This window comes from Rhinatrema bivittatum, chromosome 8 (assembly GCF_901001135.1).
Source record: "Rhinatrema bivittatum chromosome 8, aRhiBiv1.1, whole genome shotgun sequence".
In the NCBI taxonomy this organism is placed as follows: Eukaryota; Metazoa; Chordata; class Amphibia; order Gymnophiona; family Rhinatrematidae; genus Rhinatrema; species Rhinatrema bivittatum.
In genome coordinates, this window is record NC_042622.1 from 258,298,274 (window position 1) to 258,314,635 (window position 16,362).

Here is a 16,362-nt window from a genome sequence, read left to right on the forward strand (position 1 = left end):
TGCAATGAGGAAAAGACCTACTCAAATTCACCTCCAGGAAAGGAATCATTAATATGATCCAGTGTCTTGAACTTCATGAGTGATCAAAGTTCCACATGAAGAACAATCCTTTCAATAAAATCATGGCAGATATGAAAGAATATGCAAAGCATATCTCAGTCCATTTATGACTCCTTTGATACTGCTATAGCTATTGCAGCAAGAAGACTAGCATGGCTAAGGGCATCAGGTTTCAGAGATGTTCATGAAAAACTAGCGGATACGTCTTGTGCATTTGACAATTTATTTGGTGAAAGAGGCAATAAAAATCCAGAATATGGCTCTGCAGTCTCTCACTTCTCACCAAGAAACAAAAATAAAGTTTCAGGCAAGAACATTACAAAAAATATTTCTACTCACAAAAGAGAAGATATCCTTACAATTCATATAGACCATGTCCAGTCATCATTCAGCAGTAGCACCAGGCGCAGATTGCTCAGCAGCTGCAATTCAGGCAACAATCAAAACAGATCTCAACAAAAGAGGAATAATCAGTCTCTGCAGAGATCCATTCTTTTTTATTCCAATCAAGCCTATCAACACCAACCATTTCCAGAGCTAAAAGGGGGGAGATTAAAATTTTTGAAAATCATTGGAGTCCGATAACAAATTAGTTTTGAACATAACAAAGGGTATTTTCTAAATTTCAAGTTTGCCACCATCAAATCCCCCAGTTTACAATCAACATTCAAAAGACCACCTCACCATACTAAAGGAGTTGCAATCATTTCTTCAAGCAAAGGCAGTTCAGCTGGTTCCCCAGTCACAACGGGAAATAGGTTTCTATTCCAAATACTTTCTGATTCCGAAAAAAACAGGTGATCTGTATCCAGATCTCAAAACTAATTTTAAACAACCTCAGCTGGGGAGTTCCATCTTGTGTAGCTGCTTGTACTTGTCCACAGAGAAAGTGAACTTGCTCACCTATAACAGATGTTCTCCGTGGACAGCAAAACAATCAACTATGCAGTCCCTCCCTTCTCCCTGGGAAGTTTATCTAGCTTGGTAAAAGACTGAGGTACAATTGCCACCATCAAATCCCCCAATTTATAATCAACAATCCATGACACATGTTCTTGCATGCTCAGAAAGCAAAGAACAACTTTCTGGGCGTTGAATGAAAAACGACCTGTTGGATAATGTCATCCTTCATCTTGTGTGGCTGTTTGATTTACTTTCCACAGAGAATACCTGTTACAGGTAAGCATCTTCACTTTCTCCCCTATAGAATATGATGAAAAATAAGGCCCATCCAGTTTAATCAGTTTAATTCTTGGTGCAGTGCCATAAAACTCTATTTCTTCTCCTAGGAAAAACAGGATGGTAGTCCTCACATGTGGGTGACATCAGATGGAGCCCAGCATGGAAAACTTTTGTCAAAGTTTCTAGAAACTTGAGCAGACTGAGCATGCCCAACCTGCTGCTATGCGCGCGTTCGCGCAAGGTCCCCCTTCAGTCTCTTCTTTTCCACAGTGCAATAACCTCGTGGTTGTGGAGCTCCAAACCCTTGAAAGCATTTTTGCTTAATTTGGGGGTTTGTTTCTGCGTCGGGTCCCCCTTCACGTTCGGTTCCTCCGGTAGGTACCCTTGGCTTTTGCCATCATTATTCGCGGTCGATTCCCGACTCCCATTGGGTCTCCGGTCATCGACCGCACGCCGGTCTCTTTTTCGATGGCGTCAGGTTTTCAATGGTGCCCCCAGTGCCCGTGGACCGTGTCCATCATGGATCTGGTGTGTATCCTCTGCCTAGGGGCCTCACACGATGTCAGAGGGTGTTCGTGTGATCAAATGATCCCCAAAGGGCATCGTGCACACATGGAAAAAATGAAGAAGCTTTTTGGCTCTCCAAAACCCTCTGCTTCGGCGTCGGTGTCTTCCACGCCTAAGGACCATGGGGAACCGTCCCCATCTCTTCCACTGGTGGTCCCACTCTCTAGTACCCCTAAGGATCGAGGAGAGGGAGATCAATCCTCGGTGGTCTCTCCCCTCCCCCTGACCTCAGGTTCATCATCGTCCTCGGCGCCAGGGAAAGCCCGGGCCGAGCGCCAGAAACCCAGGAAGCATAGACACCAGTCATCGTCCTGACATGATTCCAGTTCTGGAGCAGCATCAGCGGCTGCTGAGCTACCATTGAAGTGGCTGCAGCCACCAGAGGCGCCCCATCCTCCTGTGCCCCCGGTAGCCAGAGGCATTCTCCACCGGCAGCAGTACTGGATGCCATGCCCCCTCGTGATCCCTCTGAAGGATTGCCGGCAAGCCTCGTCCCCCTCCATCAGTCCTTACTACCCATGACTTTCAGGAGGAGTTGGACTACAGGGTGCAATCGGCGGTGCTCAAAGATGACAAGTAGAAAATTGCCATTTGATTGATTATAATACAAATTGTGGATAGGAATTACTGTAAGTTTGTGTATTTGGAAATATTTATTTTATTTATTTAAGGTTTTTTTATACCGGCATTCAAGAACTCGTTCTCATCATGTCGGTTTACAGAGAAACAGGGGTGCAAAAATATAACCAAAAACATAAATAAACGTGGAGAAGAGAAGCAGTTACAATTAACAAGGGTTCATGAACTGGGATTATAAGAAATAAAAGAGATAGAAGAGGATAATTATATACAAGTGTACAATGTAAATAAGGAGTCCTCTATATATACAAGAGAACAAAATAAATATGGAGTCCACTATATACAGCTTCATATTGATTATGAATGATGTTTCTTATAATTTTTGGAAAATCAATAAAAATATAAATTACAAAGCGCTTCAGAGCATCGAGCTGCTGGTGCCAAAAGCCCTCATACCGGTGCCCGAGCCTCCGCCTTCGATGCTCGCTCTCCTGCTGGAGTGTCTGGATGCCCTTCTTGGCGCCCTACCGATGCACCTGGTGCCTGAGAGGCGTCTTCCTCCTCGGCCACCGATGCCCTCCACCGGAGCGATCCCGATTCCCGGGTCCTCCGAGGAGAATAAGGCCGCAGGGACCGGGTGCCCCATGCCCACGGTACCCCCCTCAGTGTGCCACGGCCGATGCCCCCCTCGATGCCTGAGGGTCCATTGATGCCGTCTGTGCCTTTGGGGCCCAGGCCTAGTGCCCCTCCCAGTCCCTGCCCTCGGCGTCCGGACCCTAGTGAGGAGGAGGGCCCCTATGACCCATGGAGAGATGACTCCTCAGATGCATCTTCCGAGTTCTCAGATGACCCCCTCTCAGAGCCTTCCCCTCTGGAAGAGCAGCGTCACTCTCTGCCCAAAGACCTGTCATTCGCCAGCTTTGTAAAGGCCATGGCTGAGGCCATCCCCTTCCATTTCCTATCAGAGGAGGATACCTGTCATAAGATGCTGGAAGTCCTCCAGTTCGACGCCACGACATCTTAAAGGAGCTCCTCCTCTGTATGTGGGAACACCCGGTGTCTGTTGTTCCGGTGAACAGGAAGGCTGATGCAACTTATCTGGTTCAACAGGCCGTGGGCTTTGAACGGCGGCTCTTACCCCACCAGTCTGCGGTGGTGGAGTCCGCGCTTAAAAAGGCCAGGCGCTCTCAGACTCACGCTTCTGCCCCTCCGGGGCACAAACACAGGGAGCTCAATGGCATAGGGAGGAAAATGTTCCAGGGGACTATGCTGGTGGCCCGTATTGCGGCCTACCAACTTGACATGACCCAATACGACCCCAACCTATGGAAGCAGGTCTAGGAGTTTGCAGAGTGCCTCCCCCAGCCACGCTGGGGCTTGAGGCTGGTAGACACGAGGTCCCGTGTACCTATGACATCTTCAAAACTGCAGCCCGCCTAGCTGCCAGAGGCGTTGGAGACAGATGGCTGGTGTGGCTCCGGGTCTCTAATCTCCAATCGGAAGTTCAGGACAGGCTTGTGGATCTCCCCTGTATGGGGATGTATCTACGGGCCACCTACCTGCCGGGCCTCCTGAACGAGCTGGCGGACCACCTCAGCCAGTCCTTCCAGCCACACGAGTGGTCCCTGAACCCAGCAGTGGCAGCTGACCTATTCCGTCACTGGGACATGCTGTGCATAGACCTGTTTGCCTCTCCCCACAATCATAAGGTGAACATGTTCTGCCCCCTGATTCCAGGGAGGACCATCCTGGGACAAGGTCTCATGTATGCATTCCCCCCCCCCCCCCCTATTCTGCTTCTCTCGAGGACTCAGATGAAGCTGCAAGAGGATGGGGGGACCATGATCCTGGGAGCACCCTCCTGGCCAAAGCAGCTGTGGTTTCCTCTGCTCCAGGGACCTCTCCATGAGTGCACCGGTTCTGCTGCGGACAGCTCCCAACCTCCAATCGCAGAACCAGGGCACCCTGTGCCACCTGAACCTCAGGGCTCTGGCCCTCACGGCGTGGGTGTTGAGCGCATGATCCTCCAGCCCTTACAGTTCTCGGATGGTGTTTCCAGGATCTTGATTGAATCCCGGATACCTTCTACCCGGAGATCTTACAGCTCAAAGTGGTAGCATTTCTCCACCTGGTGCAACAGCCACAGACTGGACCCTTTCTACTGTCCGCTCCCCCAACCTGCTGGATTATTTTTGGCACCTGTCAGAGTCTGGCCTCCAAACCAGCTCGGTCCGAGTACACCTCAGCGCCTACCACTAGGGGGTCGCCGGGGCGACCATCTTATTCCATCCACTGCTCGGGTGTTTCATGCGGGACCCGGTTCAATTGAAGCCCCCGGTTCGCCCGCCAGCAACCCCGTGGTATCTCAGTGTTGTCCTGGCGAGGCTCATGTGGCATCCATTCGAGCCTCTCAAATCCTGAGACCTGAAGTTCCTCACATGGAAAGTTATGTTCTTGGAGGTGATTACTTCCGCTTGCAGGGTCAGTGAGACCCAGGCCCTGGTTACATATGCTCCGTACACGAAATTCTTCCATGATCGTGTGGTGCTGCGCATGCATCCAGAATTTCTGCCGACGGTGGTGACTGTTTTCCACATCAACCAGTCAATCATCCTTCCCACGGCCGCCTTCTCACCTGGGGGAGAGTGCTCTTCACACCCTGAACTTCAAGCGGATGCTCGCTTTCTACTTGACCGTACAGCGAGTCATAGACAGTCCACCCAGCTCTTTGTCTTTTGACACCAATAGGCTAGGAGCAGCAGTGGGGAAGCAGGCCCTATCCAACTGGCTAGCAGACTGCATTGCCTTCTGCTACGAGCAGGCAGGCCTCCAGCTGGCTGGCAGGGTAAAGGCTCACTCTGTGTGGGCTATGGCGGCATCAATGGCCCATCTGCATGCAGTACCTGTTGCCGAAATCTGCAGGGCCATGACCTGGAGTTCCCTCCAGCTCACTACTGCCTCGACAGGGATAGTTGCCAGGACAGCGCTTTTGGCCAGTCTGTCCTCCGCAATCTATTCCAGTCTGTTTTCATCGTGCTCTCTGTGGGGCCAGACTGTCCCTGTTTCCCACAGCACCGCAGTTGTGTTGTGCCTGTTGGCAACTTGTTCGGCTACTGATCACAGAGGGCAGTCTGGAGCTTTGTAATCACCCACATGTGAGGACTACTATCCTGCTTGTCCTAGGAGAAAGCTCAGTTGCTTACCAGCTGTAGGACAGCATGATGTTATTCCTCAGGAATCCCACCCACCTCCCCACGGTATTGGGTTCTCTTTCGGTTTATTGTTGTTTTTCTCGCTCGTATTTTTGCTATGTCATGAGACTGAAGGGGGACCTCGCATGGACGCACAGATAGCAGCAGGCTGAGCGTGCCAGTCTGCCAGTTTTCCATGCCAGGCTCTATCTGATGATGTCACCCACATGTGAGGACTAACATCCTGCTGTCCTAGGAGAACATCTGTTACAGTTAAGCAACTGCGCTATCTCTGGTTTTCCTTTTGTTTCTTCACAACTAGGGTTCTTCTGTGCTTATCCCAGGCTTTCTGGAATTCTGTTGTTTATTTATTTATTTATTTCGTATTTTTTTTATATACCACGGCACGTTGATAACATCACCTCGGTTACCTGTTAGTTTTTGACTTCACCATTTCTCCTGGAAGGCTGTTCCAGGCACCCACCACTACCCTTTCCATTAAAGTAATTTTCAGGTGTTTCCTTTTGGGCTTTCAGTTCAGTTGGACTCAGTCTCTGAACTACAGTGCCATGAATCTTCATTTGCAGCTGCCTGGGGATTTCTTTTGTTTTGATAACCCTCACCTATCCCAGCCATTAAGGTGATGGTCCTGGGCTGGTGCCAAAGACTGCGGCTCCCTCTGGAGCCCAGCATGTATGTGACTTCAGTGTGGCCACAAGGTGTAGGTGTTGAGTGATGGTGGAAACCCCTGCTTGAAAGCTGTGAGTGCTACTTCTATAGTAGGAACAATATGGAAATCGAACATAGGTCTACACCTGGCAACACACAGCATTGCAGTTAAGTAATGAGACCAACCCCAATTTGGCAGTTGCAGGGCCTCGAGAAGTGAAGGCTGCTTCACTGATTTTTTTAATCAGAGTTCTGGCATTGTATTTTTGCTCTTTTTTTTTTTTTTCTTTTTCCCCCCCAGAGCTCTTATGCATGTCTCCCAGGCACGCCCTTTAAATCTCCCGCTCCATTCTGGGACCTGAATTTTAAGGAGTTCTTAAGAGCAGCAGGGTTGCCACCATGCCATTACGCTTTCTAATGATACTACTCTCTTTCCCAGATTGTGTCTGCAGTACAGTACTGCCATCAGAAATTCATCGTACATCGAGACTTGAAGGTAAGACAGAGTGCAATGGAAATAGGTGTTTCAGAATAGCTCCTTCCTGACCCTTGAGTCTTGACAGTCATAAACCTTTCTGTTCAATAACAAGGTTGGAAATCTGCACCAGAAAACAAATTAGGCTGCCCCAACCCCTAACTAACCATCATTAGCTGTCTTAGTCTTGTCTCTCCCACTCATAGAGATTGCAGCCTTCCAGGTGGCACAGTTTGTGCCAATCTCTTCATATCTGCGACAGATGATGTCAAGATGGCATTGCTCTAGGAGTGAGATGTCAGGGCCTTTTCCAAGAGAGCTCGCTACAACTGGGCCCTGTTTGCCATCTCATTCTTCTCCCTAAGCCCTAGCAGAGCCCAAGTCGTTGTGTGAGCCTGACTGCTCTGGGCTTTACATCTCCAGGCTGAGAACCTGCTGCTGGATGCAGACATGAACATCAAGATCGCAGACTTCGGTTTCAGCAACGAGTTCATCTTCGGGAACAAGCTGGACACTTTCTGCGGGAGCCCACCCTATGCTGCTCCTGAGCTCTTCCAGGGCAAGAAGTACGATGGGCCCGAGGTGGATGTCTGGAGCCTGGGAGTCATCCTTTATACGCTGGTCAGCGGCTCCCTGCCTTTCGATGGTCAGAACTTAAAGGTATGAGTTTTCCCTGCTCTTCTTCCATACTTGGGCACAAGTCCTCTTTTTACCCTATACAAGACCATTCTCCCTTACCTGCCCTACTCATAATGATCTGCTGCTGTTTAGTAACTGATCAGCAGCAGGTGTTTTTTGATATGCTCATGTTAGAGTTCTACTGCTCAAAGGTATGTCACTTACATGGAGCATGGGCTGGGTGCATATAGGATAACATGCTGGTAGTGTCATACACTTTGTGAATAGTACCTTTCAAACCAGCAATACGTTGTGGGGGTGGAGGAGATTAGTATGCAACTACCTGCTGGGCAAGTTCTTCATGCTTGCACAGTATATATGGTAGAGCAGTTATTACTTGGCTAGATAAAAGTGAGACTTGGGATTTTGTGGCTGAGCTGGGCTTGGAACTCCTGTCCCATCTTAACTCCAGATTCCACTTCTCTGTATCAGCAGTCTCTGCCCTTCCCTCTTTTCCTTTCCACCCCTCCTAAAAGGCACTGTCAGATAAGTATATATTTATCCCCAGCCGTGAATGGCTCCATCTGCATAGGTGGGGGTGTTTGTGATATGCAGCCAGCCTGCCTCAGCTTTCTTACTGAATCCTCCTCTTCCCAGCTGGTGAGACAGATGCTTCTGAAGGCACAGGGAGCTGGAGAGGGAGGGTGGTGGGGGGGGGGGGTTTGAGAAATCCACACTTAAGCCTCAGGGTTAGGGAGTGTAGAGACCCAGCTGAAAAATGTATGAATATAATATGTATATCCTGTAGTTACTGTCAATGTTTTTTTGGGGGAAGCGAAAGTACCTATGACTTAAATCAGTCTCTTCCTGGCTTTTCACAGCCAGGAATATCTGGATGCTGCATGCTTGTCCATCTTCTTTTATAACTAGCCCTGTGTTATAAGGGAGAAACGGCAGCATTTTTTCTTTAGTGTGACTGCTGTTTCAAGCTCCCCTATCTATCCAAACTCTTGCTGCCATGCTTCTTGAGTATTTGTCATTCTCACAGGACAAGCAGGATGGTAGTCCTCACATATGGGTGACATCAGGATGGAGCCCAATCAGGGAACACTTTTGTCAAAGTTTCTAGAACTTTGACTGGCACCTACTGGGCATACCCAGCCATGCACTGCCCTGCATCCAGCAGGGGTCCCCCTTCAGTCTCTTTTTTTCCACGCAGCAGTAGCCACGCGGGTTAAGGAGCTCTCTTGAGATTCCTGACAGGAATTTTCCTCACGGAACTTCTTTAAAAATTTTCAAAAAATTCTACCCCATAAGGGTCCCCCTATCGATATCCGTACTCCGCGGTCGAAGGGAATTGACCTCATTTGCAGTCAATTCCCGTCGAGTTTTCTCTTCGGGGTCTACTGGCCATCGACCGCACTGCGGCTAAATGTTTGTCGAAGCCATGGCTTCGGGTTTTCGTCGGTGCCCCGATTGTCCTCGGACAATGTCCATCGCGGACCCACACAGAGTTTGTGTATTGTGCTTAGGGGCTTACCACGATACCCTAACTTGTCCTAAATGTGCCCAAATGACGCCGAAGGGTCGAAAAGCCTGCTTGGAGAAGATGGAGTTTTTTTTTTTCATTCAAAACCCCCTACTCCATTGACCGCTTCGACTTCATCTGAGCCGGTGCCATCGACCTCTCGCCAGCAGCGGAACACCGGGGCTGCTGGACTGGCATAGACTACTCCGAAGGTGTCAACATCTTCCTCCTCACCTCAGGAGAAGGACCGAGGAGAGCATCGAGAAAAGCGTCGACACCGGCATCAGAAGGCTCAGTCCGCTGATCCAGGCAAACCCTCAGCATCGGCGTCAACAGAGCCACTGTCAAAGAAATCTCGTCCAGAGAAGGCCCCATCCTCTGCGACCGGGTCACCGAGGTGTTCCCCCCCCCCCCCCCCACCTTCATCGGTGCAGGGAGCCATGATTCCACTTTCACTGGTGGACCCTCCGGCTACGCCAGTGCTGCCTCCTACTCCGGTGCCGGGGTTCTCTGCCCCAGGCTTCCGCTAGGAATTGGATCAGATGGTCCAAGAGGCCATCAGTAAAGCACTGAAGAGCTTCCAGCCACCATCGACGCGGTGCCAACAGCAGTCACAGAGCCGATTCCTACAGTGCTAGCACCGCTTCTAGGGAGACTGGATGCACTGATCGGTGCCCTTCCACCGTTGGAACCTTTGTCATCGGAAGACGAGGAAACACAGATTCCCATTCCACCATCTGGAGTTTTACCACCGACTCATCCATCTATGTTGCCAGTTCCATCGGTGCCGTCAGTGCCTCTTTCGATGCCGTCTGTGCCTCCATCGATGCCTTCGGTGCCACATCCGATACCATCGATGCCTAGACCTGGACCTTCGGGAATAACACCATTTCTCCCCTTGGAAGATCCTCAGGGAGCTGGTGATCAACCTTATGATCCTTGGACTGATGATTCTTCCCAGGATACAGATGATCTCCCCTCAGAACCCTCTCCTCCTGAAGAGAGACGGTGTTCTCCTCCAGAGGATCTGTCCTTCATTACCTTCATTAAGGAAATGTCTGAGACTATTCTTTTTCATCTTGAGACAGAAGAAGATTCACGGCACAAGATGCTAGAAGTACTCCAGTTCCTTGATGCCCCTATTCCTATTCATGAAATCCTTATTGATTTGTTAAAGAGAAATTGGGAGCACCCAGGCTCCATTCCGCCTGTAAACCGTAAAACAGATGCCACTTACCTTGTGCAATCAGCTCCTGGATTTCAAAGGTCTCAACTGGATCATCACTCAGTGGTTGTAGAGTCAGCCCAGAAGAAAGCAAGGCGTTCCAAACCTCATTCCTCCATACCTCCAGGGAAGGAACAGAAATCCCTGGATGCTTTTGGCAGCAGGGTATTCCATGGATCAATGCTTATATCTCACATTGCTGCATACCAATTATACATGACCCAGTATATCCAAGATTTTTCTGAGTCTTTACCAGAACAATTCTTGGATCCACTCAATACTCTGGCTCAGAAAGGCCTGGATGCCGGCAAGCATGAGGTCCATACTGCCTATGACATTTTTGACACTGCTTCCAGAGTGTCTGCAGCTGGAATCAGTGCACGAAGGTGGGCCTGGCTGAAGTCCTCCGACCTAAGGCCAGAAGTACAGGACAGACTGGCTGATCTGCCCTATGTTGGAGATAATCTCTTTGGAGAAAAAATCCAGGAGACTGTGGCGCAGCTAAAAGACCACCATGAGATGCTGCATCAACTTTCTTCAGTGTCTTCTGATTTCTCGTCTACCTCTAAGAGGACATTCAGACTAGATTCTAAGCAGCCGGCCTATAAACCGAAAAGGTACTACCCTCCGGCTTCCCGAGGTCGCCCTTCTAAGCCTTATCAAAAAGGTCAGTCCAGGCAGTCCCGACCTCAGAAGACCCAACCTGCTCCTCAACAAGCAAGGGGGAACGGGCTCCTACCTCCTGTGTCAGGAAGCTGCACAGATATGGGCATGGGCCCTTTCCCACTCGATGTACCTCACAGGCACCTACTTGCCGGGCGTGGACAATGTGTTGGTGGACAAGTTGAGCCGCACGTTTTTCCACATAAATGGTCTCTCAACCCCACAATAGCGGACTCAGTAGTCCAACGTTGGGGTTATCCTCACATAGACCTCATTGCATCAGTACACAACCGCAAAGTGGAAAACTTCTGCTCTCTCAATTGCAGTCGCCACTCGCAACTGAGAGATGCTTTCGCCCTCTCATGGGCCAGCGGTCTCCTCTTAGCATACCCTCCACTTCCACTCATATCAAAGACTCTCGTGAAGTTACGGAAGGACAAGGGCGTAATGATTCTGATAGCTCCTCGCTGGCCACACCAGGTGTGGTTTCCAATCCTCTAGGATTTATCAGTACGCCACCACATTCCTCTGGGGAAGAATCCGCTTCTGATAACTCAGAACAACATATGCCTGTGCCACCCCAACCTCCAGGCCCTATCTCTGACTGCCTGGATGTTGAAAGGTTAATACTCCAACCTCTTAACCTTTCAGAGTCGGTGTCCCGAGTCCTCGTAGCTTCAAGAAAGTCTTCCACGAGAAGGTCTTATCGTTCCAAATGGAAGAGGTTTACAGTATGGTGTACATCTATGTCCTTAGACCCCTTCACTTGTTCCACAGTGACGTTTCTGGACTATTTCTGGCACTTGTCTGAGGCAGGCCTCAAGACCTCCTCCATCAGGGTGCACATCAGTACGGTAGCCGCGTTTCATAAAGGCGTGGGGGATGTTCCTATTTCGACACAACCCTTAGTAACGCGCTTTGAGAGGCTTGCTCCACTTAAAACCTCCACTGCGCTCCCCAGCCCCTTCTTGGGACCTCATTGTGGTTTTGGGATGGCTCATGAAACCTCCGTTTGAGCCTCTCCACTCATGTAATCTCCATTATCTCACATGGAAAGTAGTTTTCCTTCTTGCTGTCATGTCCGTTCGCAGAGTTAGTGAATTGCAGGCATTAGTTGCCTACCTGCCTTCTGCATGACAGGGTAGTGCTCCGCACTCGCCCTAAATTTTTGCCAAAAGTAGTGTCAGAATTTCATATCAATCAATCTATTATTCTACCTACCTTTTTTCCCAGGCCCCATTCAAACCCAGGAGAACAGGCTCTGCATTCCTTGGACTGCAAACGTGCCCTAGCCTTCTATCTATACCGCACGTCGGCCCACAGGAAATCCAGTCAATTATTTGTTTCTTTCGATACCATCAAATTGGGAAATCCTGTGGGAAAGCAGACCCTCTCCTCCTGGTTAGCGGACTGCATTTCTTTTTGCTACCAGCAAGCAAGCATTCCACTACAAGACTGTGTAAAAGCACACTCTGTTAGGGCCATGGCGACATCAGTAGCATACCTCCGTTCGGTGCCGCTTGCTGATATTTGTAAGGCTGCTACCTGGAGTTCTCTCCATACCTTCGCAACCCGTTATTGCTTAGATAAGGCTGGCATACAGGATTCCATCTTTGGCCAGTCTGTTCTACACAACTTGTTTTCTGTTTAACTTCCTAGCATCCTTCCACTGACCCGTTCAGGATGCCCTCCTACCAAATCTCCACCCCTGTTGTTGTGCCCGTTGCACGTCTTGGGTACATTTGGTGCATTGTTCGGGCATCCTCAGTTCGGTACTCACCCATATGTGAGGACTTCCATCCTGCTTGTCCTGTGAAAAAGCAGAGTTGCTTACCTGTAACAGGTGTTCTCACAGGACAGCAGGATGTTAGTCCTCATGAAACCCACCCGCCACCCTGCAGAGTTGGGTTCATTTACGTTTTCTTATTTTATTTTTCACACGTATTTTTTATTATAAGACAAGACTGAAGGGGGACCCCTGCTGGATGCAGGATCAGTGCATGGCTGGGCATGCCAGTCAAAGTTCTAGAAACTTTGACAAAAGTGTTCCGTGATTGGGTTCCATCCTGATGATGTCACCCATATGTGAGGACTAACATCCTGCTGTCCTGTGAGAACACCTGTTACAGGTAAGCAACTCTGCTTTCACCCAAGAAGTAGCTGTACTTTGGGTAATGTAATTTGCAGCCTCTCACCTGAGCTATCTTCTCCAGGAACTGCGTGAACGAGTGTTGAGGGGAAAGTATCGTATCCCTTTCTACATGTCAACGGACTGTGAAAATCTGCTGAAGAAGTTCCTAATTCTGAACCCCAGCAAGAGGGGCACTTTAGAGGTAAGTGGCAGGAGCATGCATAGGCTCCCTAAGTGCTGATGGTGCTGAGTGTTCTGGCACTCAGGAAATAATTACCACTGCTGCAGATATGGTCCATAGCAGGGTGATAGGGTGGGAATTGCAGATATTTCTGTTATAAGAGGGTGACTGTGAAATAGCTCCTCCATGGCCAACTAGGAAGCTGGCCAGAGCTGAAGCAGCCAACTGGGGAGGCCTGTCTGGTATGTGTCTGGGACTGTTAACTAAAGAAATTAGTGTGTGGGATGAGGGCTGTTCTTCCCTTGCTTACCAGCAATAAGGTAACATTTTAATTTTTTGTTCAAATAAAGCCCAATCATATGCTTAGTGGAATTCCAAGGCTTGCATGGGTAGGGCTAACTGGTGTAAATAATTTGATTGATTGATTCCCTGGTTTCCCAAGAAATTGCCCAAGACAGTGTACAATGAATCTAAAATCTAAAAGCACAACAAAGGAAACAGTACAAAACAAACATATCTATGAGGTCAAGAAAACAGCAGCCATTCATCAACTTTCCCTTCCTTTCCACCAGCCCTCAACCCTCCTCCTCTATCCCTAGGGTCCTTCATTTTCAGTTTAAACTGATTTTCTTAGCATGTAGCCAGATAGACTCAGGACCAATGGGTTATATGCTCCCCTGCTAACAGATGGAGGCGGAGTCAGGTTTCAAAGCTGACGTCACCCTAGATACACCCTTGCAGTGACCTACACCCTTGCAGTGACCTCAGCCCTTCAGTATCTCTCTGTCTCAAAGCAGATGTGGATGTGCTATCCCCACACCAGCAGTGGTGCTTAGCGGGATTGCAGCACTAGTTTAAAGAAGAAATATAAACTTATCTCTAAATTGGAAGAAAGATCGAGCCCCGCTCTCCTGCGGTGATACCTAAGGGTCCTTCCCCCAGTTGAGAATTCCTGAGATGATTTCCGAGATCCCTCAGAGGTGTGCCTTGGTCCGGTAGCCGGTTCCCGGTGTGGACTTTGCTGCTGAAGCAGCTGAAAAGCAGCGGGTGCAAGAAGCTGAGCATGGCGGTGACTGCCTAAGCCCTCTTCCCCCGCAGCCGGAGACAGTCTCTGTACTCAGCCGGTAAGCACTGAGCCCAGATAAGTAGGGAAGAACTCCTTGTATTCAGAGACATGGAAGGGCTTTGGTAAGTCTTTCCTCCGGTCTCCTTGCTTGGCTTGCCGTACCGTCATCGTTCCCAAACCTGTTAAGGCAAGGGAAAGGGGTTTCTGAGCGGGTGAACAGCCCCCCCTCCCCCAATGGGCTAGGTCCCGCTTCAGGGTCATGGGCACTCCACACGGCAGGCTGCAGCGGCACCGTCTTGTGCGTGGATTGTTGTGGTGCCATTTTCCCCCTTTGTCTGTTGGTATGCGCGGTGCGGGCCAGCCCTTTGTGCGCCTAACACATGCATAAGTGCGCACACTCCTATGTGCGTACCCGCGTGCATAAGCACACACATACATTAGCGCACAACCGACCTCTTAGACTTACGCGCTCCGTGGCAAGTTTGTATGCGCTCAAGAAGGCACTAAACGGCTGAACACACAAGCTACAGAGTACTATGGCCCTGGCAGCAAAGAAGCTCAAGCGAAACGGCCTTTGTGCTGCCTGCCATATTAAAGCTGCACAGTCTGACCTGGAATCCTTCCTGTGTCAGCAGAGTGAGGAAGCCTAGGGAGGGCTGAACTCTCAGAGCCTTTCCAAGTCCAGCCTCTCCCAGTCGGAGGATGGGTCAGCCACAACCTTATCTGGTAGCACCCTGGACCTGAGCAATTCCGGGGCTGCATCTTACTCGGGAGAGAGCAGTTCAGCGACCCCTACCCCAGTTCCTCCTGGGCTAAATATGGACCCAGTGGCCTTTTCTTGGTTGGAGTACTTTCATGGCCTACAAGCCTTTGTTCAGGCGCAGTCAGCTACTGCCCCTGCCTAGTCCGAGTCCCTGCTGGGAAGGCCTTGCCTTCCCAGCCCTATCAGCATGCCTCGGGACATGCCTTGCCTCACCAGGGTATCCCTAACAGGGACCCCAGACACCACGGACAATGAAGGGGATGCAGACTCATTGGTGGGCGGGGAAATCCCTCCAGGCCTGGAGCCATACCAGACCATGCTTCGATTTTTCCACAAAGATGAATTACCAGCCCTGGTCTCCCAGACCTTGAAGACTCTAGGGAGTTCCTGGCATGGACCCTATGTCGGAATCAAACAAGAATCCCATCCTGGTGTCTCAACGGAAAGCCTCTTGCTATTTCCTGATGCTGGAAGCCATCCAGGAGTTGATTGACCTGGAATGGGACGCCCTGGAAGCCAGTTTCAAAGGAGGTCGGGCCTTGGAGGCCTTGTACTCTCAGGATCCAGCGGCCGAAGAACGCCTGAGTTTCCTGAAAGTGGAAGCCCTGGTCTGCGCCGTCTCGAAGCAGACAACTATCTCAGTAGAGGGAGGAGCGGCCTTGAAGGATGCTCATGATAGGCGGTTGGAGTCCATCCTTAAGCAAGCTTTTGATGTGACAGCAATGACACTGCAGATCGCTTCCTGTTGTGCCCTGGTGGCTCGTTGGTGTCTGCTTCTCTCGAGAGAGAGAGAGAGAGAGGAAGATAGCTCAGGGGCGCATACCAGAGAGGCGATCAAGCCCGCCGCAGCCTTCCTAGTGGATGCAAGCTCGAACCTAGTGTGTACCTCGGCCAGAGGAGTAACCTTGGTGGCAGCGGCCAGAAGACAGCTATGGTTACGAAATAAGTCAGTGGACACGACCTCTAAGGCAAACCTCACAAAAATGCCCTTTAAGGGGATCCCTCCTATTCGGACGCAAATTGGAAAAGCTAACCAGTAAGTGGGGTGAATCTCCAGTGCCTCAATTACCAGAAGATTAAGAGATCGCAGCGCCCCTCACCCATGAGGGGTCGGGCCAGGGGCTTACCAGCGCTTGTGGCCCTACAGAAACTCATTATTTCAGATATCTCGGCCCTTGGGAAGGTCTCTGTCCTTTTGGAGCAGACAACCAAAAAGAGGAACTGGTTCGGCTCAGGTTCGACCCAAACTTCCCAATGAAATTTGACCAACCCATCCATGGGACGAGGAGATAGGGAGCTGACTATCCCTCTTCCATCAGTGGTGGGTCGAGATTATGTCCAACAAATGGGTACTGGACATCATACGAGCAGGATATGCTCTGGGATTTCGCAGCATCCCTTGGGACAGGTTCATGACGTCACCTTGCCACTCCCAGCACAAAAAACTGGCAGAATCCACGCTAA

At 50.0% G+C, this 16,362-nt stretch overlaps 1 protein-coding gene across 6 annotated transcripts in view; it reads left to right on the forward strand.

The window, feature by feature from the left end:
- The window catches only part of MARK2 (microtubule affinity regulating kinase 2), a 462,018-nt gene that overhangs the window by 238,248 nt on the left and 207,408 nt on the right, over positions 1–16,362 (forward strand). For all 6 annotated transcript variants that reach the window (XM_029614697.1, XM_029614694.1, XM_029614695.1 and 3 more), the window contains exons 7-9: positions 6,688–6,744; positions 7,147–7,383; positions 12,971–13,090. In XM_029614697.1, coding sequence (XP_029470557.1) covers positions 6,688–6,744; positions 7,147–7,383; positions 12,971–13,090 — 414 coding nt within the window. The remainder of the gene's footprint in view (positions 1–6,687; positions 6,745–7,146; positions 7,384–12,970; positions 13,091–16,362) is intronic.